This window comes from Oncorhynchus kisutch, linkage group LG6 (assembly GCF_002021735.2).
Source record: "Oncorhynchus kisutch isolate 150728-3 linkage group LG6, Okis_V2, whole genome shotgun sequence".
NCBI lineage: Eukaryota > Metazoa > Chordata > Actinopteri > Salmoniformes > Salmonidae > Oncorhynchus > Oncorhynchus kisutch.
Genome location: NC_034179.2, coordinates 73,166,953 through 73,189,484, shown reverse-complemented (window position 1 = coordinate 73,189,484; position 22,532 = coordinate 73,166,953). Strand labels below are relative to the sequence as shown.

Below are 22,532 nucleotides of genomic sequence, written 5' to 3'. Positions count from 1 at the left end.
GTCATCGATCACGGCCAGTTATTATGTGTAACTTACAAGTTGACAGCCTGTTTTGATCATCATGACTAGTGTAAGGGATTTCCTCCTCTTCTTCCGAAGAGGAGAGGCGAAAAGGATCAGAGGACCAATATGCGGCGTGGTAAGTGTCCATGGTTCTTTTAATGCGAAAATGGACACATGAACAACTGAATAGAAAAACAAGAACCGTGAAAACCCAAAACAGCCCTATCTGGTGCAAACACAGAGACAGGAACAATCACCCACAAACACACAGTGAAACCCAGGCTACCTAAGTATGATTCTCAATCAGAGACAACTAATGACACCTGCCTCTGATTGAGAACCATACTAGGCCGAAACATAGAAATACCCAAATCATAGAAAAGCAAACAGACTGCCCACCCCAACTCACACCCTGACCATACTAAATAATGACAAAACAAAGGAAATAAAGGTCAGAACGTGACACTGGGGAAAGGAGGGTGGTCACACTGCAGATATGATTGAATTCTGGAATCCTTGTTAAGTATGATATATTGTGATACTATTATACCACTTTTATCATAAGCACTACTGTATGTTGTTATTGAGGAACCTAGAGCATTGATGCTAATTGAGTACTGCGCCTGCGCATTAATGCACGGTGCTTGAACTTGAGTTTGAACGATAAAGTCATGTCAACGTTATCGCTCTTTCAAGTATCATTTATTACTGTTTGTGTCGTAGTAAGAACACAACAATTATATATTAAAAAAGCATTCACACTGGAGTAAATGGTGCCAGGTCTTCTACTACTGAACGTTTACATCTGTGAGATGAGTAATGAACTGGAGGTTGTCATCTCTATTTTCTAAAGCAGACGTTTATAGTTCTTCATTTATCTCAGTCTCAATGGTACAGTCAAGGTAACTCCTTTTCATTTACTCTCTTTAATGAATACTTGTTCACTATAAATAATAATAGAACAACCTATGTCTTTTGATTAATCATAATAATAATAAACAGTTACTTAATATTGCTTCTATATTACTCAGTTACTTATTGATGGTGTTGTGAAAATCAAAACGATTGTAGACGAATGAATATCTAATGTAGGACAGGGCCCATAAGAATAACACACACAGGGCCCATAAGAATAACACACACGGGGCCCATAAGAATAACACACACAGGGCCCATAAGAAGTCAGATCATTATTTTCCCATTTTCTAACAGAAGATATTTACAATTTGTAGTAGCCTTTGAATGAATCCAGACCTTCAAGCAGTGCTGGACCATTCTATTTTACTTGTTGAATATGTGGTCATACATAGGAAGCTATTGTTACTAACAGAATTTCGTGCCATAGGTTCAATTCGCTGCTCAACAGATTGCTTGTACTTTGAAAACTCATTAGTGTTCTCAACATGCCCAAGCAGCAGTTTATGGTCACTTACAATGTCTACTACAATGACTCTACTCTCTCAAGGTCCTGGTATTGTTCCTCACAGTGGGCTGTGGACATCAGTAATGGAAGAGACTTATGTTTACATGTGCAACATGAATACGGATACAACAACAACATGGGCTGAATGGATGTACAGTATTACCTTGACCAATCAGTAACTGCTACAGCCAAACTGGGGGAATGCATTTTATAGAACTCTGCTATTACACACAATATCAATATTGAGCTATTAGTTAACTTTACGTTATTGATATTCTACTGTAGATAGCTACTGTAGTATTGCTGGAGTTATTAAGGTGGCATTCACCGTCCCCCAAACTGACACCTGGCCGTGGGTGCAGTCTGCTGTCTTCTGACCTCCTTTGGGTCCTGCAGGGCCAGTTGAAAATGATGCCCACAACATCTGGTTGTTCTGCCATGCCAGCAGGCAGGGGGCCAGTCAATTTGCCATGGTTCCATGCACTCCTCAATTAAGCAGATGTCTGGATGCTGGATGCTGGATTAGTACCATTTTATAAAGAGCAGTCATCACACTCTCTCTCTCCAGCTGAGTCCCCAGGGAGGGCCAACCAGCACGGGGTGCAATGTTACCAAGGATCCGAAGCAATTACCTCTGTCCATTCTTATCCATCTGTCAAATTGATTTCGATCAGGCCGATTGAGAGACATATCAGCTGGGGGCTGAGCTACGCTGCTGTTGGTTTTGGCTGAGGCTTGTTTGGAGGAAACCAAAGAGATTCGATTGGGAGAGGATTAGCACAGTGAGCTGGCTAGAGGGGCCATCTAGCTTGGAGCGATGGACGGTTAATGATTTGTATCCCAGGGCTAACATGAAGAGACTATAACAATTGTGTTGGCAGGTCAATGAGATAGTGTAAGCTGCCTACATGGGGTCTAGCAGGTCTCGACTTCCACAGCTTTCCTGGGAGACACCAGATCTTACATCTCACCACTGACAGGAAGGAAGAATCACTGATTTGTCACGTCCTGACCTTAGTTCCTTTTTTTATGTCTCTGTTTTAGTTTGGTCAGGGCGTGAGTTGGGGTGGGCATTCTATATTATGTATTCTAGGTTTTGTATTAAGTCCGAAGCACTGTGTGACCCTGATTTAGCCCACTGCAGTGAAATGTAAAAAATATTGCCTCACTTAAGTGGGAAAACAATACAACAGTGCACAATCGAATTGACTCACTTCTAAATACATTGTAGCATTTATATGGGCCCATAATCTCAATCACTCAGATGGAACATCAATATTTAATGACATTTTTTACTTTTTCTGCCAAACTGACACCTGCCATCTTTCCCTTTCTCTCCCTACAGAGGCTAACCAGATGAACAGTGTGGGTCCAGGATCATCACTAATGCCAGGCTTAGGGTCTCCTCCCCACCCCTACCCTTCCCTGGGACAGATCACTAGCCCCTATGAGCAACAGCAACCTGGGAAAGAGCTCAATAAGTACGCCTCCCTCAAGGCTGTCGGTAAGAGACACAGTTATTGCTCATTCTAAGATATGCGGATATGGGAATACATGAATAAGCGGCGAGCTGCTTCTCTGATTAACTTCACAATCAAAATAGTTAATCAGATTTCATCAGCTAATCAAAAGGGGTAATATATAATTTCATTATAATTTCATATCTAACTAAATGCATATATTTCACAGTACAATATAAGTACCAGTCAAAAGTTTGGAGACACCTACTGATTTCAGGATTTTTCTTTATTTGTACTATTTTTGTACTAATATTGTAGAATATTGAAGACATCAAAACTAGGAAGTTACACATATGGAGTCATGTAGTAACCAAAAAGGTTTTCAACAAATCAAATGAACTTCCACAGGAAAGGAAGACTCAGAGTTACCTCTGTTGCAGAGCATAAGTTCATTAGACTTAACTGCACCTCAGATTGCAGCCCAAATAAATGCTTCACAGAGTTCAAGTAACAGACACATCTTAACATCAACTGTTCAGAGGCGACTGTGTGAATCAGGCCTTCATGCTCAAATTGCTGCAAAGGAACCACTACTAAAGGACACCAATAAGAAGAAAATACTTTCTTGGGCCAAGAAACACGAGCAATGGACATTAAACCAGTGGAAATCTGTCTTTTGGTCTGATGAGTCCAAATTTGAGATTTTTGGTTCCAACCGTCATGTCTTTGTAAGAGTAGGGTAGGTGATGATCTCCGCCTGTGTGGTTCCCACTGTGAAGCATGGAGGAGGAGGTGTGATGGTGTGGGGTGCTTTGCTGGTGGCATTGTCTGTGATTTATAAAAACAATTCAAGGCACACTTAGCCAGCATGGCTACCACAGAATTTGGCAGCGATACGCCATCCCATCTGGTTTGCGCTTAGTGGGACTATCATTTGTTTTTCAACAGGACAATGACCCAAAACAGACATCCAGCTGTGTAAGGGCTATTTGACCAAGGAGCATGATGGAGTGTTGCATCAGATGACCTGGCCTCCACAATCACCCGACCTCAACCCAATTTAGACGGTTTGGGATGACTTGTACCGCAGAGTGAAGGAAAAGCAGACAACAAGACTCAGCATATGTGGAAACTTCTTCAAGACTGTTGGAAAAGCATTTATTATGAAGCTGGTTGAGAGAATGCCAAGAGTTTGTAAAGCTGTCATCAAGGCAAAGAATGGATACTTTGAAGAATCTAAAATCTAACATATATTTGGATTTGTTTAACAATTTTCAAATCAAATCCAATTTTATTTGTCACATGCGCCGAATACAACAGGTATTGGATTTATCGGTCACCTTACAGTGCATTTTTTATTTTATTTTATTTATCTCACCTTTATTTAACCAGGTAGGCAAGTTGAGAACAAGTTCTCATTTACAATTACGACCTGGCCAAGATAAAGCAAAGCAGTTCGACACATACAACAACACAGAGTTACAAATGGAGTAAAACAAACATACAGTCAATAATACAGTAGAAAAATAAGTCTATATATAATGTGAGCAAATGTGGTGAGATAAGGGAGGTAAAGGCAAAAAAAAGGCCATGGTGGTGAAGTAAATACAATATAGCACGTAAAACACTGGAATGGTAGATTTGCAGTGGAAGAATGTGCAGAGTAGAGATAAAAATAATGGGGTGTAAAGGAGCAAAATAAATACAGTAGGGGGAGAGGTAGTTGTTTGGGCTAAATTATAGATGGGCTATGTACAGGTGCAGTAATCTGTGAGCTGCTCTGACAGCTGGTGCTTAAAGCTAGTGAGGGAGATAAGTGTCTCCAGTTTCAGAGATTTTTGTAGTTCGTTCCAGTCATTGGCAACAGAGAACTGGAAGGAGAGGCGACCATTGGAAGAATTGGTTTTGGGGATGACCAGAGAAATATACCTGCTGGAGCGCGTGCTACAGGTGGGTGCTGCTATGGTGACCAGTAAGCTGTGATAAGGGGGGACTTTACCTAGCAGGGTCTTGTAGATGACCTGGAGCCAGTGGGTTTGGCGACGAGTATGAAGCGAGGGCCAACCAACGAGAGCGTACAGGTTGCAGTGGTGGGTAGTATATGGGGCTTTGGTGACAAAACGGATAGCACTGTGATAGACTGCTTCCAATTTATTTAGTAGGGTATTGGAGGCTATTTTGCAAATGACATCGCCGATGTTGAGGATCGGTAGGATGGTCAGTTTTACAAGGGTATGTTTGGCAGCATGAGTGAAGGATGCTTTGTTGCGAAATAGGAAGCCAATTCTAAATTTTACTTTGAATTGGAGATGTTTGATGTGAGTCTTGAAGGAGGGTTTACAGTCTAACCAGACACCTAGGTATTTGTAGTTGTCCACATATTCTAATTCAGAACCGTCCAGAGTAGTGATGTTGGACAGGCGGGAAGGTGCAGGCAGCGATCGGTTGAAGAGCGTGCATTTAGTTTTACTTGTATTTAAGAGCAATTGGAGGCCACGGAAGGAGAGTTGTATGGCATTGAAGCTCATCTGGAGGGTTGTTAACACAGTGTCCAAAGAAAGGCCAGAGGTATACAGAATGGTGTCGTCTGCGTAGAGGTGGATCAGAGACTCACCAGCAGCAAGAGCGACATCATTGATGTATACAGAGAAGAGAGTCGGTCCAAGAATTGATCCCTGTGGCACCCCCATAGAGACTGCCAGAGGCCCGGACAACAGGCAACAGATTTGACACACTGAACTCTATCAGAGAAGTAGTTGGTGAACCAGGCGAGGCAATAATTTGAGAAACCAAGGCTAATCGAGTCTGCCGATGAGGATGTGGTGATTGACAGAGTCGAAAGCCTTGGCCAGGTCGATGAATATGGCTGCACAGTATTGTTTCTTATCAATGGTGGTTAAGATATCGTTTAGGACCTTGAGAGTGGCTGAAGTGCACCCATGACCAGCTCTGAAATCAGATTGCATAGCGGAGAAGGTATGGTGGGATTCGAAATGGTCGGTAATCTGTTTGTTGACTAGGCTTTCGAAGACCTTAGAAAGGCAGGGTATGATAGATATAGGTCAAGAGTGTCCCCCCTTTGAAGAGGGGGATGACCGCAGCTGCTTTCCAATCTTTGGGAATCTCAGATGACACGAAAGAGAGGTTGAACAGTCTAGTAATAGGGGTTGCAACAATTTCGACAGATAGTTTTAGAAAGAAAGGGTCCAGATTGTCTAGCCCGGCTGATTTGTAGGGGTCCAGATTTTGCAGCTCTTTCAGAACATCAGCTGACTGGATTTGGGAGAAGGAGAAATGGGGAAGGCTTGGGCGAGTTGCTGTGGGGGGTGCAGTGCTGTTGACCGGGGTAGGGGTAGCCAGGTGGAAAGCATGGCCAGCCGTAGAAAAATGCTTATTGAAATTCTCAATTATAGTGGATTTATCAGTGGTGACAGTGTTTCCTATCCTCAGTGCAGTGGGCAGCTGGGAGGAGGTGTTCTTATTCTCCATGGACATTACAGTGTCCCAGAACTTTTTTGAGTTTGTGTTGCAGGAAGCAAATTTCTGCTTGAAAAAGCTAGCCTTGGCTTTACTAACTGCCTGTGTATATTGGTGTCTAGCTTCCCTGAAAAGATGCATATCACGGGGGCTGTTCGATGCTAATGCAGAACGCCATAGGATGTTTTTGTGTTGGTTAAGGGCAGTCAGGTCTGGAGAGAACCAAGGGCTATATCTGTTCCTGGTTCTAAATTTATTGAACGGGGCATGCTTAAGATGGCAAGGAAGGCATTTATTTTTAAATAACCAGGCATCCTCTACTGACGGGATGAGATCAATATCCTTCCAGGTTACCCCGGCCAGGTCGATTAGAAAGGCCTGCTCACTGAAGTGTTTCAGGGAGCGTTTGATAGTGATGAGTGGAGTTCGTTTGATCTCTGACCCATTACGGATGCAGGCAATGAGGCAGTGATTGCTGAGATCTTGGTTGAAAACAGCAGAGGTGTATTTAGAAGGCAAGTTGGTTAGGATGATATCAATGAGGATGCCCGTGTTTACGGTTTTGGGGTGGTACCTGGTAGGTTCATTGATAATTTGTGTGAGATTGAGGGCATCAAGCTTAGATTGTAGGATGGCTGGGGTGTTAAGCATGTTCCAGTTTAGGTCGCCTAGCAGCACGAGCTCTGAAGATAGATGGGGGGCAATCAGTCCACATATGGTGTCCAGAGCACAGCTGGGGCCAGAGGGTGGTCTATAGCAGGCGGCAACAGTGAGAGACTTGTTTTTAGAGAGGTGGATTTTTAAAAGTAGAAGTTCAAATTGTTTGGATACAGATCTGGATAGTAGGACAGAACTCTGCATGCTATCTTTGCAGTAGATTGCAACACCGCCCCCTTTGGCCGTTCTATCTTGTCTGAAAATGTTGTAGTTAGGGATGGAGATTTCAGAATTTTTGGTGGTCTTCCTAAGCCAGGATTCAGACACGGCTAGAACATCCGGGTTGGCAGAGTGTGCTAAAGCAGTGAATAAAACAAACTTAGGGAGGAGGCTTCTAATGGTAACATGCAAGAAACCAAGGCTATTACGGTTAGAGAAGTCATCAAAAGAGAGCGCCTGGGGAATAGGAGTGGAGCTAGGCACTGCAGGGCCTGGATTCACCTCTACATCACCAGAGGAACAGAGGAGGAGTAGGATAAGGGTACGGCTAAAAGCTATGAGAATTGGTCGTTTAGAACGTTCGGAACAGAGAGTATAAGGAGCAGGTTTCTAGGGGCAATAAAATAGCTTCAAGGTATAATGTACAATCCTCCCGGGTGGCACAGTGGTGAAGGGCGCTGTACTGCAGCGCCAGCTGTGCCACCAGAGACTCTGGGTTCGCGCCCAGGCTCTGTCGTAACCGGCCGTGACCGGGAGGTCGTCCGGGTTAGGGAGGGTTTGGCCGGTAGGGAAATCCTTGTCTCATCGCGCACCAGCGACTCCTGTGGTGGGCCGAGCGCAGTGCGCGCTAACCAAGGTTGCCAGGTGCACGGTGTTTCCTCCGACACATTGGTGCGGCTGGCTTCCGGGTTGGATGGCGCTGTGTTAAGAAGCAGTGCGGCTTGGTTGGGTTGTGTATCGGAGGACGCATGACTTTCAACCTTCATCTCTCCCGAGCCCGTACGGGAGTTGTAGCGATGAGACAAGATAGTAGCTACTAAACAATTGGATACCACGAAATTGGGGAGAAAAAAAAGGGCGAAAATAAAAAATATTTAAAATATTTAAAAAACAGACAAAGGTATGGTAGGATGTGAATACAGTGGAGGTAAACCTAGGTATTGAGTGATGATGAGAGAGATATTGTCTCTAGAACCATCATTTAAACCAGGTGATGTCATCTCATGTGTGGGTGGAGGAACTGAAAGGTTGGATAAGGTATAATGAGCAGGGCTAGAGGCTCTACGGTGAAATAAGCCAATAAACACTAACCAGAACAGCAATGGACAAGGCATATTGACATTAAGGAGAGGCATGCTTAGTCGAGTGATCATAAGGGTCCAGTGAGTAGTGAGGTTGGTTGGGGTAAAGGCGATTCAGACAGCTAGCCGGTCCATCGGTAGCAAGCTAGCATAGGATGGAGGTCTGTTTCCGTCAGTAGATTAGTGGGGTTCTGTGTGGTAGAGGGGATCAATCCAACTGGCAAAATAGATATAGTTATAGTGGCCCAAGAAAAATTGTCCAATAGACTTATTCAGATAGCAGCCGATAAGACAGCTAACGATTAGCGGGCCGCAGATGGGCGTTCAGGTAACGTCACGACGGAGGGGCCAGTTTGCTTAAAAACAAACAAAATAGCACGGTTGGTTAAGAGCCAATAAAAAGGCAGCCATCCTCCCCTGTGCCATTCTTATTTTTTGGGTTACTACATGATTCCATATGTGTTATTTCATAGTTTTGATGAATTCACTAATATTCTGCAATGTAGAAAATAGTAAAAATAAAGAAAACCCTTGAATGAATAGGTGTGTCCAAACTGTTACTGCACATGCCATGCAATATCAATATAAATTATTCAGACGTACGTATAGCACGTGAGAAAGGGAAACCATTCCACTGAAATGGATGGGAATGGTACAGTATTTATTTGTCCATCTGTTAAATGGAAGGCATCTCTTCTCATAAAAGAGGACGTGAGGATTGGAATATCAGCCGAGATCACAGATGAGCATACGCCTCTGAAGTGTCGAACTTCCATGTAATCACACTCAAATGACATGATTAAATGTGGGCTAATTAACACAATGGAGATCTCGAATGACGAGCAAAAACACCAAGCAGCTAGTGTAGATATGTTCTGCTGCCTGCTGTAATTATCAGTTAGCCTGGTCTCCGTCTCCATCCTAGCATGCTGTATGGTTACTTACTGAGAGACACTATGTTAATGTGCGTTTAAAGAAAAAACCCAAAGAAAGAGAGGCTCTCAACAAAAATATTTACACTGTGTAAACGGTTCATTTCAGATTAGACAGGCTAACAGATGTAGAATTTTTCCTTAAAGAAAGGGAGGAAAATAGCCTAGCTTTTAGGAAAATTACTGTAATTGATTTGTCTTTCAAATTTCATGTCTCAAGGCTATCCATTGTTTTGCCTTTGTTGCTCTTAAGCGCCAATGATAACCGTAAATGTAAAAAACGTTCTATAGTTTTGCTGCTGCACATCATATATGAAGAACCCTGTGAAATGTTGGACAGTCACTGTTACAGTACCTAAATCAGCTATTAAAGATCTACATTGAGAGTGTAACGGCGTTCTTCGTTTGTTGAAAGAGAGTCGGACCGAAATGCAGCGTGGTGGTTACTCATGTCTTTAATGAAGAAAATGACGATACATGAAATAACTAATAAATACAAAAACAACAAACGGAACGTGAAACCTAATACAGCCTATCTGGTGAACACTACACAGAGACAGGAACAATCACCCACGAAAGACAAAGCGAACTCAGGCTACCTAAATACGGTTCCCAATCAGAGGCAACGAGAAGCACCTGACTGCTGATTGAGAACCGCCTCAGGCAGCCAAGCCTATACAACACCCCTAATCAGCCGCGATCCCAAATACTACAAACCCCAATACGAAACACAACACACAAACCCATGTCACACCCTGGCCTGAACAAATAATTAAAGAAAACACAAAATACTAAGACCAAGGCGTGACAGAACCCCCCCCCCCCCCCCAAGGTGCGGACTCCCAGACGCACCTCAAAACCATAGGGAGGGTCCGGGTGGGCGTCTGTCCATGGTGGCGGCTCCGGCTCGGGACGTGGACCCCACTCCATAAATGTCATAGTTCCTCCCCTTCGCGTCCTGGGATAATCCACCCTCGCCGCCGACCATGGCCTAATAGTCCTCACCCAGAACCCCACAGAACTGAGGAGCAGCTCGTGACTGAGGGGCATCTCGGGACTGAGGGACAGCTCGGGACTGAGGGGCAGCTCGGGACTGAGGGGCAGCTCGGGACTGAGGGGCAGCTCGGGACTGAGGGGCAGCTCGGGACTGAGGGGCAGCCCGGAACTGAGGGGCAGCCCGGAACTGAGGGGCAGCCCGGAACTGAGGAGAAGCCCAGTACTGAGAGGAAGCCCAGTACTGAGAGGAAGCCCAGTACTGAGATGAAGCTCAGGTAGGTAGTAGGCTCCGGTAGATCCTGGCTGGCTGGCGGATCTGGAAGATTCAGGTTGACTAGCAGATCTGGAAGATTCTGGTTGACTAGCAGATCTGGAAGATTCTGGTTGACTGGCGGATCTAGCTGCTCTATGCAGACTGACAGCTCTGACTGCTCCATGCAGGCTGACAGCTCCTTGCAGACTGGCAGCTCTTTGCAGACTGACAGCTCTGACTGCTCCATGCAGGCTGACAGCTCCTTGCAGACTGACAGCTCCTTGCAGACTGACCGCTCCTTGCAGACTGACAGCTCCCTGCAGACTGGCAGCTCCTTGCAGACTGACAGCTCTGACTGCTCCATGCAGGCTGGCAGCTCCTTGCAGACTGGGAGCTCCTTGCAGACTGACAGCTCCTTGCAGACTGGCAGCTCCTTGCAGACTGGCAGCTCCTTACAGACTGGCAGCTCCTTGCAGACTGGCAGCTCTGGCTGCTTCATGCAGACTGACAGCTCTGACTGCTCCATGCAGGCTGACAGCTCCTTGCAGACTGGCAGCTCCTTGCAGACTGACATCTCCCTGCAGACTGGCAGCTCCTTGCAGACTGACAGCTCTGACTGCTCCATGCAGGCTGACAGCTCCTTGCAGACTGACAGCTCCTTGCAGACTGGCAGCTCCTTGCAGACTGGCAGCTCCTTGCAGACTGACAGCTCCTTGCAGACTGACAGCTCTGGCTGCTTCATGCAGACTGACAGCTCTAACTGCTCCATGCAGGCTGACAGCACCCTGCAGACTGGCAGCTCAGGCTGCTTCAAACAGGCAGGAGGCTCCGGCAGCGCTGTAGAGAAGAAAGGCTCTGATAGCGCTGAACAGGCGGGAGACTCCGACAGCGCAGGAGAGGAGGAAAACGCTGGCTGCGCTGAACAGACAGGAGACTCCGACAGCGCAGGAGAGGAGGAAAACGCTGGCTGCGCTGAACAGGTGGGAGACTCCGACAGCGCAGGAGGGAAGGAAGGCTCTGGCTGTGCTGAACAGGCGGGAGACTCCGACAGAGCAGGAGAGGCGAGGCGCACTGTAGGCCTGATGCGTGGTGCGGGCACTGGTGATACTGGAGCGAGGACACGCACAGGAAGCCTGGTGCGGGGAGCTGCTACCGGAGGACTGGTGTGTGGAGGTGGCACAGGATGTGCAAGGCTAAGGATGTGCACAGGAGGCCTGGTGCGTGAGGCTGGCACCAACTTCACCAACCGACTAACACGCACCTCAGGACGAATATGGAGCGCTAACTCAGGTGCCATCAAATCCCCGACACGATCCGTCGGACGAATATGATATCTATAGCACCAAGCTAGCAACTCCCTCATTACTCTCCACTCCACTTTCCCCATCAACTCCTTCACAGTCTCTGCTTCGCTCACCTCTAACACCGGCTCTGGTTCTGGTCTCCTCCTTGGCTCCTCACGATAAACAGGGAGAGCTGACTCATCCACTCTCCCTCTGAGCCCCCCCTCAATAATTTTTTTGGGGTGACTTTCGGTTTTCGCTCTGCGCCGCCGTGTTTTCCTTTTCGACTCCATTCGCCTATAGCCTTCTTCGCACTGCTCCAGAGAATCCCATGCGGGCTCCTGCACTCTCTCTGGGTCGGCCGCCCACCTGTCAATTTCTTCCCACGTCGTATACTCCATGCCATTGCTGTCCATAACGTCCTCCCATGTCCATTCCTCCTTTCGCTTTTCCTGCGGTCGCTGCCTTTAACCACGCCGCTCGGTCCGTGTGTGGTGGGTGATTCTGTAACGGCGGTCTCCGTTTGTTGTTTTCGTATTTATTTATTTATTTCATGTATCACGATTTTCTTCATTAAAGACATGAGTAACCACCACGCTGCATTTCGGTCCGACTCTCTCTCAACAAACGAAGAACGCCGTTACAGAGAGTCAGTTCTTATTGACCACAGAACCAATATTAGGATCAAGAAACCATGTCTCTTCAATTATCCTTCAACAATATATTGTAAAATAAATTTTCTATAACATTTTGAGAGGGCAAGTATAATAAATGAAACATCCCAGCTTGACCCATTATTTACTGCAATGTGTCTTATGCCTCACCTCTAAATTCCCTGAGTGCTAAATCCAAGGTTTGGGAAATGATAAACCAAACTCTAGCAATCAATTATTCTCTCCCGCTGTCCACCCAGTGATTTTTTAAGGTCACAGAACTGGATTTCTCACAGACGTTTACAATCTGAACTGGCTAATTTATAAAGGAGCGGGAGCCCCATCGTGGAGTGGTCTGAATATATTTTGGATCTGCCTGCCGCTCTTCTGCCTGTAAACACTAGGCAAATTATTTCTCATGCCATTCTCCAAAAAGCTGTAATTATAATTGAGATGAACATGACAATTCTGCAAGCAGCCTTCTCTTTGATGCATTCATTTAGGATACAAGTCCACATGAAGATCTCTGCATTTTCAGTATTGTGTGTATGCCATAGACAGTGAATTAGATTGGGATTCTAATTTATATATGGCTGTCATGTGCCAGGGGATATTGCTGATTTCCTCATCATGTAGTTATGTCAGAGACTTTCCCTGTTATCTTCGCCTCTCCATTTGAAGCAAAATGTCATGGTGATGAACTAATGCCTCTGAAATTTAGAAAAAGGGAATGATTAATTAGGTTCACAGGAAAGCAATGTCTAAGCATGTTGACTTTATCTCTAAGTTTTTTTTTTTACACTGATTGATGCTCAAACAGTCAGTCGTTTTCTCCATAGACCAATAGGAGAAACAGGAAAGTGAGCTAGCAGAGCTGATAAACGCTCTGATTAATAAACCAAAGAGACAGGCATCAGAAACCAGCTCTGCTTCTGATGGGGAATTAAAAGAAGTGAAGGAGACATATTTGATAGCGTTTATCACCCTAATTAAACAGGGTTCTCTTTATGGATTCTGGACTGATTCAACTAAAGGAACTTCAAAGCCCCTCGCCATAAATGGGGCTGGATGAGATTGCAGCCGTCAGAGTTGCAGAGGCACAATCCCACAGAGGATAATGTGGCGGCGGGCATGTGGAACATTCACCAGATTCTCTCTGTGACATCATAGACAATCAGATGAAACCTCTCTGACTGCTGCTAATCTAGTGAAGAGGCGTCAAGCTGCAGATTGATCATTACGGGATATGAAGACTGAGGGGATACGCACTCTACATTGAAAAGTTTGGGGTCACTCAGAAATGTCCTTGTTTTTGAAAGAAAAGCAAATTTTTTGTCCATTAAAATAACATCAAATCGATCAGAAATACAGTGTAGACATTGTTAATGTTGTAAATGACTATTGTAGCTGGAAGCGGGCAGATCTTTTATGGAATATTTACATAGGCGTACAGAGGCCCATTATCAGCAACCATCCCTCTTGTGTTCCAATGGCACGTTGTGTTAGCTAATCCAAGAATATTATTTTAAAAGGCTAATTGATCATTAAATAGTACCCGCAAAACACCAATCTCAGTGTCAACAGTGAAGGGGCGACTCCGGGATGCTGGCCTTATAGACAGAGTTGCAAAGAAAAAGCCATATCTCAGACTGGCCTATACAAATAAAAGATTAAGATGGGCAAAAGAACATAGACACTGGACAGAGGAACTCTGCCTAGAAGGCCAGCATCCAGGAGTCTTCTCTTCACTGTTGACGTTGAGACTGGTGTTTTGCGGGTACTATTTAATGAAGCTACCAGTTGAGAACTTGTGAGGCGTCTGTTTCTCAAACTAGACACTCTACTGTACTTGTCCTCTTGCTCAGTGGTGCCCCGGGGTATCCCACTCCTCTTTTAATTCTGGTTAGAGCCTGTTTGCTCTGTTCTGTGAAGGGAGTAGTACACAGCGTTGTACGAGATCTTCAGTTTCTTGGCAATTTCTCGCATGGAATAGCCTTCATTTCTCAGAACAAGAATAGAGAGACGAGTTCCAGAAGAAAGTTCTTTGTTTCTGGCCATTTTGAGCCTGTGATCGAACCCACAAATGCTGATGCTCCAGATACTCAACTAGTCTAAAAACTGCAGTTTTATTGGTTCTTTAATCAGGACAACAGTTTTCAAGGGTTTTCTAATGATCAATTAGCCTTTTAAAATGATAAACTTGGATTAGCTAACACACTTGGATTAGCTACTCCCATGCAGATATTCCATAAAAAATCTGCCCGCTTCCAGCTACAATAGTCATTTAAAACATTAACAATGTCTACACTGTATTTCTGATCAATTTGATGTTATTTTGATGGACAAAAATGTGCTTTTCTTTCAAAAACAAGGACATTTCTAAGTGACCCCAAACTTTTGAACGGTAGTGTATCTAATGAGAGCTGCCCGGTGACTAGGGGATGGGAGGGAGAACAGAGGAATGAGTGCCGGTGGGGACACTTATCAAACTGTTTGAGTTGAGTCTATGTGAACCAATGTGGTCCCCTCCCTCCTCTCTGATATGTATTAAGCTGTGGGCCATTGATGTGTATGCTATGAAAGCACATTGTTCAGAGGGAGCTCTCTACTGCTCCTCCCTTGTTTGAGACGAGTCTCACTCTAATGTGGCGGTGTCTGATCCAGAACATTGAGGCTGAAGCCGTCTGCCTCTGCCTCCGCCGCGTCCAGGGTATCATAACAGATTAAAGGTCAACGGCGGGACATTTAATTAGAAAGTCTGAAATGTCACACAGGGAAATGACTAATGCTGTAGAGTATGGTGTTGCTCCACAATTAGTGAGGGGATAATGTTTTCAGAACAGGTCTGCACCAGATTGGACATGTCAAATGACACCATGTAACAATGTCAGTGGCTGTTATGGGCAAATTATGTCCGATAGTTAAATTATATATTATAGACATAGCATAAAATATACTATAGCAATCAAGTAAACATTCCAGAATGCTCAGGGACATATTCATTTGCATATTACAATACAACTGTGCACACAACCAGCTTTGAAAAGAGCAAACTCTCCAACCAATCTGGAGGGGGTTGTTTACTATTAGCTAAAGCCTGCATGTTTCCAGATGATAATGGCAATGTTGGGAAAATCATTTACATTTATATTCGAATGGGTTGATGATATACAGTCCATATCAACAACATTCAACACGGCTCAGGCAAAATGTATTATTCACCTCGGTATCCTTTAAAAAACCTTTAGCTACCATTTTCTCAACTGTTCATCACCCCACATGCCAATATGTAATCTACCCCAGTTTAGGGTTAATATGGCATTAATATTGCATTTACATAAATATAGATTTGGAAACAGTCCAAAATCCTCAAATACTTCAATATCTCAACTAATCTAAATAAATCTCACCAAAGCAAAGACCGGAACATTTGCTATTGCCTGTGCATGACATTAACAAAATGGCTGTCATTCCAATATTTTTTAATTTATGTTTTTTTTGTTGCTCTTGTGTATGTGTGTATGTCTGTTTCCAGCGGAGAAGGTTAATGACAACTTCTACACCAACCGGCGGCACATGGTAGAGATGGCAGCCAAGGGCAGTCTCCCTATGCACCCGATGCATCGCATAGAGCAGGAGCCCAGCAACCCCTACAGCCCTCCCTTACAGCCTTCCCTAAAGCAGAACGGACACAAGTCCAAAAGCATCAAGGGCCACAGCAGCCACAGCAGCAGCTCCCATACCCTGGCCTATGGCTCCAATACAATCACCAACCCGGGGATGCAGAAGAACTGGGACGGCTCAGAGACGGTGGGCCGCCGGCAGAGCCACGGCACTAAGAAACACTGCACCATAGAGCAGGTGAACGAGATGCACAGCACCTCGCGCAGCCAGCACTACATGCCTCCGCAGCCCTACTTTGTCAGCAACAGCAAGACAGAAGTGACTGTCTGATCTGAGAACCCACCCCACCACCATAACCACTATAACCCCAGCTGTAAGAAAGAGAGATCGAGAGAGAGAGAGAGAGAGAGAGAGAGAGAGAGAGAGAGAGAGAGAGAGAGAGAGAGAGAGAGAGAGAGCGAGAGAGAGAGAGAGAGAGAGAGAGAGAGAGAGAGAGCGAGAGAGAGAGAGAAAGAGAGAGAGAGGCTGAAGTAGGACAGCGGTCCTAGATTGAGTGCACCTCTCTATGGGTGCTGTGTGTCTACTAATGTGTGTGGCTGACTGTGCATGTGACAGGCATGTGTGGGACTCCTGCCAGTCGGAGGAGTTTGACCCGAACAACATACTCCAAACCTCCAAGTTTTCGGTCATCACTGTATTGATGATTATATTGCAACTAATACAAACAAATCATATACTGCAAGTCAGACTAACATCAGTGAGCAGAGCATAGTAATGATTGACCTCTGATGGACAGATTAGCCAGGATGAGTCTGGAGCCATGCAGCGATGGAAGAGACTGGAACTGGACAAAAGCCCAGTGGCAATAGACTTTTCCTATTGTCAGTATTAACTGAGATCTCAAAGGGCCTGAAAATGTGTATCATCTCATGTAGTTTCCACTGAATCCGCCTTGGATAAGCCAGTGGGTTTGAACTAGACGCAGTGGAGCAGATGAGTGGAGCAGCCAATAGTAAAGGGATACATTGTTCTCCTCAACATTGATTGACATTTCCTCAGATGTTGTGTAGTGTATATACTGTGCGGGGACTTGTTGGTAATGCTCATGCTCGGGAACCTCAGGCTCATGATTACATCTATAGGGAAACAGTAACCATTTCAGATATGGACTGTATATTCTCCTTCAGAAACTACAGAGCATGAGGTGGATGAGACTGCACCAAACCAGTTCTGTAGCCACAACGTTACACACACCCTACTCTGCTCTCTCTGGTGTTAGGGCTGTGCCTTTCTCTGAGGAAACTATGAAATACTGTTCAAATCAAAGAGCTCGTCTTATAAACCATTGCATAAGTTGTGGAATTTATTTAAATGTCTTCATCTTGCAAACAGGTCCACAGCTGTCAGTTGAAAACGGTGAGTTGCATCTATCACTTAAACATTCTTTATTTCTGTTTCCATTCGAGAATGCATTGTGTGTGTTTACCTTGGTACCTTAGAACAATGATAGAGAAAACACAGAAGGAATTGTGTCCTTTCCATACATGTAACGTCACTGCCAATAAATGAGTGAATATATTGCCTATAATTCCAAAATTGATTAGTATGGGATTAATATTGTGCAGTGGTACCTGTTTCTCACCCACCTCCATCAATACTACCAAATCTTTACATGGCCTAGAGCCAGGCCCCAAGCTCAGACTGTTGTGGCAGTAGAAAACTACTGAGGGCTCCTTAACGGCTACCCGGAGAGTTGATAAAGGGGTTGTGGATGTTCCTGAAACAGCCATGAAAGGTAAAGCCTGGGTAAATAGAGTGGATGGATTTCATTTAGTATGAGATCAACCCCTGGATTAAGACAGACAAGGTCCTCTGAAATCACCATGAGTTGATGTCATTGCATGCACAAATCAAACTTGAACTATCTGTAAAAGAGAAATTGCAATACATTATGTACTAATTATTGATTAAAAAAAAGTATTATTTGTTTCTTATTTTTCTTATTATTATTTAAAAAAGAAAATCTAAATGTTCATCAACTTTATAAGATATACACATAAAAATAAAATGTGTCATTTTGAATATCGGGAGTAGCCTACTAAAACATCTGAGAGTACGCATGTACAAACACACAGGTCAAGATGTGCCTGTCTTTTCCATTGGGCTAGTTGTGCGTCATCAGAAGAAAAATAGTACATTTTTCTCCCAACACTCCATTCTTGGGAGCCCACACGAGCAACACAGTGCATTAGCATGCCACACTTACCAAAAAAAGCTTTTTAAATAAAGGGCTTCTGATTCAATTTGCCATGTGTTGCGTTTGTCACTGCCCACTGATTCAAGAGCAGCCCACACTTTGTCCGCATGTCTTAATCATGTCTCTCAACTTTCCATGGCTTTCCACTGTCCATTTGTCTGTCTACTAGTGACAAAGTGGCTCTAATGGCTGGAGGAGTGACAGCCAGCAGCTTGACGCTCATTCTCTTACTCACCACATGAGATCTGGTCAGAATAGACGTGAGTCACATTCCCTGCTCTTAGAACTTTGGAAAGCATTAGAGGTGGACAAAATGTTTTTAATTTGTGGTTGGTACAGTATGAAAAAACACAAGCCGACATTTTTGGATTAGACTAAGGGAACGATCCTCAATGCTGATTTGCTAAGGCCTACTATACTAGTGCTTGTATTTTTAACCACATTTGAACCAGATATAGTTGTGTGCCTGACTATACAATACATATGTTTTGAGTGTGTTATCACATTGTCAGTGAAACATAATGCACCAATACTATAGATTGCTGCTATATGCTAACAACCAAGGCACCATCTCCCATTTCTCATAATGAATATGTTCAAACCTTTATTTTGCTATTGCTTGACGTAACTCACAGTCACACAAACTGCAACACGTTGTATTGTTGTTTCATCACACAAGCCACCTGTATGTAGAATTGTCTAGACTAGACTCGTCATATGTGCCGGTTTTGGCATATATGCAACGCATATCAGTTCAACATTTGCACCAATAAGACAGAAGACTTCAGAATACCAATGTGTGTGAAGTGATGCAAAACAAAGGTACACATGTATGTATGTATTTGGGTATGACATTTGTCTATACAAAACAATGTCCGACAATAAAAATGGCAAGGAAAAGTACTGCAAATTTGCATTGACTGCAAAAGGGCTGATTCTTTAGGTCATAAATATAGAGACATATTTAGTATGGCTGTCCAGTACATAGTTAAGGTGATGTTTTGGTAGGGCCATAGAATAAGTCTGTGCCTTGTGTCCAAATTAAATGTGCACCTGATTTAATTGTCCAAATACTGACTGGTCTATGAACAGATTGATGCATAATATTATACTGTATAGCATGATATGAAATCACTGTTCCACTTCAGAGGACCCTCTCAATAACAATATCATATCCAACAAGAGTTCATTTTTTAAAACTATAATCACCAGATAATGTATCTGGTTTCTCAGTGTTAAAACATGTGCAGAAGTCCACAGCTCCATTGATTGTAGATAGAGTGCACCTATTATACTGTATGCATCCACAGTGCATTGAATAAGATATTTTGTCATAATTTTAGTCATGGAGGGAACCTACAGTAACACTTGTATGTGTAGTAGTGAAGTATAACTCCCTCACTCAAATAGCTTCCACTGATATAATAGCATAAAACATGTACATGACGTGTAGATTAACATTCCAGCTGACTGGTCATCATGCTCTGTAATGGCATACTGTAAAGTAATAACACAATGGCCATTGATTCTAAATCAGGTCCTATGAAATTATATAACTATTTACATTCAAACTTTGCTCATTTCTCAATCTAAATCAAAACATTATTTACCTAATACGCATTGAACTAAATTGTGCCCCTGGCTGAGGCTGAATTGCATTCATGATGCAGCTAGTGGTCTTGGTTCCACCCTTTAGGAGTGGGAAGATGATGGTGCTCTTTGTCAGTGGATCATGTTATTCGTGAAGCACAACTTATTTTGTATTCTAACAAAATGAAATATTACTTGTCATATATGTATGTGCAAGTTGGGAAGAGGAAACTCCATTGTATTGTACACATCTAAAATCAAATTTACAATAAATCTGTTTATTCTCAAGATTTTTGTGGTGAGGTACAGTATATCCATGGTTGCATTATTTGAATGTTGCATTTCTCTTGATCTTACTATGATTAGGCTTTAGTTTAGAGGGCTAACACTTAGAACCCAATCGGTCATTCATCCAGTTAACGTTTCTAGAGAACATACAGGAGGCTGCATAGATCATTGTAAACTTGCAGAAATTCCTTTGAACAGCATCCACTTGCAGCCAATCAGTGTAGACTGATTGTGTTCCCATGCATTCAACTTAGCTAATAAAACCACAGTCGTCCTACGCCACGCCTTGTTCCCTGTAGTGAGAGTTAACCTGGCTGTCTAGCGTGATCATTTAGCAGCCCTGTTAGCTCATCTATCAGCAGGAGAAGAGCCCTGCTTTTCTCTTCATGTTGAGATGGCTCTTCATTAAAGCCCAATCTGTCCCTGGACGTTTTTATTGACACACAAAACTCTGCTGACCTTTCTATGGAGATTGTTCTCCTTCGACACCATCCATCAGCAGCGAGGCGATGGTGTCAGCACCACATTAAATGTTTGCTCAAACAGAAGGTCTTTACAGGTACTTTAGAGGTACTATTAGGACACTCAGCTTCATTCTTTTCCATCTTCAAATTGGCCATTGAGTGGGGTAAGTTTAGAATTGTTTTTTTTCCTACCGATTTTAACCCAGTTTATCTAGCTAATCAGATTAAATTGGACTTTTTACAATAAAGTTATTTGGAGTAAAGTTTAGATTTGTAAAAATGTTCTAAGACAGTGAGCAACATTTTGAGACGTTTAACTGATGATTTTCGAAACAATTGCAGACTTAACTCCCCTGACTGAGTCATTACCATTGGCTAAAACTGTAGGAGCCTCTTAAATTCTCCACCATCCAGCCAGTTGTATAGGAGATTAGCCAATATTGACGTGCTGACTGCAGTCTTATTACAGATGGAGTAGGCAGCTGTTGAAGTGCCTATGTCACTCTCATGTGAAGTGGTCAGTACGAGCTAATCTCCTGCTTCAGCTTGGATAAATATAGAACTGGAATCGTTCCTGTGGCTCCCAGCAGACAATGAGCCTGTGGATGTCACAATGTAGTTGTTTAAATGGCTGGATCCGAGTGTGACTGACTAGAGCAAGTGCACTTCAGTCTTGAGTAGTCGGCACCTGGACGGCAATTAGTCAAAGAAAATCTTTCCATGTCTGATCTTTAACGGGATGCCATTGTGAAGGAAAGGACTCCCAGTAACTATTAGCAGTTGGTGGCAGTGGCTAGGTAAACAAACCCATAGCGTGGATTATTTTGCAGTCCCTCCTTGTGCATAGACTGCTTTCAAAGTAAGGAAACAAATATGAAATTTCATAATTTGGCTGAAACATCCCTTTAACACCCATATGTTGGAAGAGGCTTGCTGAGACTAGCAAGTGGTTGCACAGTCATTCTAATGCTATGAGTGGTTGTGTTCTGAGACCATCTGGAATACCTTGTTTTGCTATCTGTGCTTATGAAACAAGGACATCTGCTCAAGAACCATTATCTGGTCTCAGCAAGACCACAGATGCTGCCAACAGAGACCCGACTCGGACTAATCCAGACGGCTCATCTGATTAATCATGTCGCAATGAAACTTCACTGTTCACAGAACTACTTTGGCATCCGTGACTCATGTCCACACATCTATGCTCAATTTTAGAATTTGGCACATTTGTCATCCCTTTTACTTTAAATGTCTGCTGCTAACAAACGTCCCACTAAGGTCAAGTGTAATTCGCTGAGAGGTGTTAAGGGTCATAAAGGGTAATGAGGCTTTGTCATTGATTCTTATTAGGTGAAACCGATTTATCATGGAACTACATTCAAAGAACCGACCTCGCTCAAAAGCTAAGCAAATGAAACAGAGCTGGATGTCTCTCTTTCCTCAAATATGATTTTCCATATGTAAAGGATGTTTTTGTTCTAAAGCCATGCTATTTTCGTTTCATTTTGCAGAACCCTTGAGTATTAACCTAGAAACCCAGTAAGACATTGTATATCAACAGTGTGACAGCCTACCATTTTTTTAAATAAACCCTCTTTAGTGACAATGACAATGACGCGACACTAGACAACCTTCCAACTGCCCCTGTCTCACCCGCTGTGGGCTTGGCCTAATTACTACAGTTAATGTTCCAGTAATTAAGGCCACACTGAAGCAGGTGTTACTGTATTATAATGTACCACTTCAGTTGTGATGCTGACACCCAGGCTTCCCATTGTATTTCATATCTTCTAGCCTCGGAGTGAAGATACTGGGAAAAAACTGGTTGAATCAACGTTATGTCCACGTCATTTCAAACAAAAAAGTCAATG

General features: G+C 43.6%; 1 protein-coding gene across 1 annotated transcript in view; it reads left to right on the top strand.

Annotated features, from left to right (window-relative positions):
• The window catches only part of LOC109893393 (protein shisa-9B-like), a 39,814-nt gene extending 20,424 nt beyond the window's left edge, over positions 1-19,390 (top strand). Inside the window, exons 3-4 of the mRNA XM_031827404.1 lie at positions 2,772-2,930; positions 15,974-19,390. Coding sequence (XP_031683264.1) covers positions 2,772-2,930; positions 15,974-16,392 — 578 coding nt within the window. The 3' untranslated portion in view covers positions 16,393-19,390. The remainder of the gene's footprint in view (positions 1-2,771; positions 2,931-15,973) is intronic.
• Positions 19,391-22,532: the final 3,142 nt, after the last annotated feature.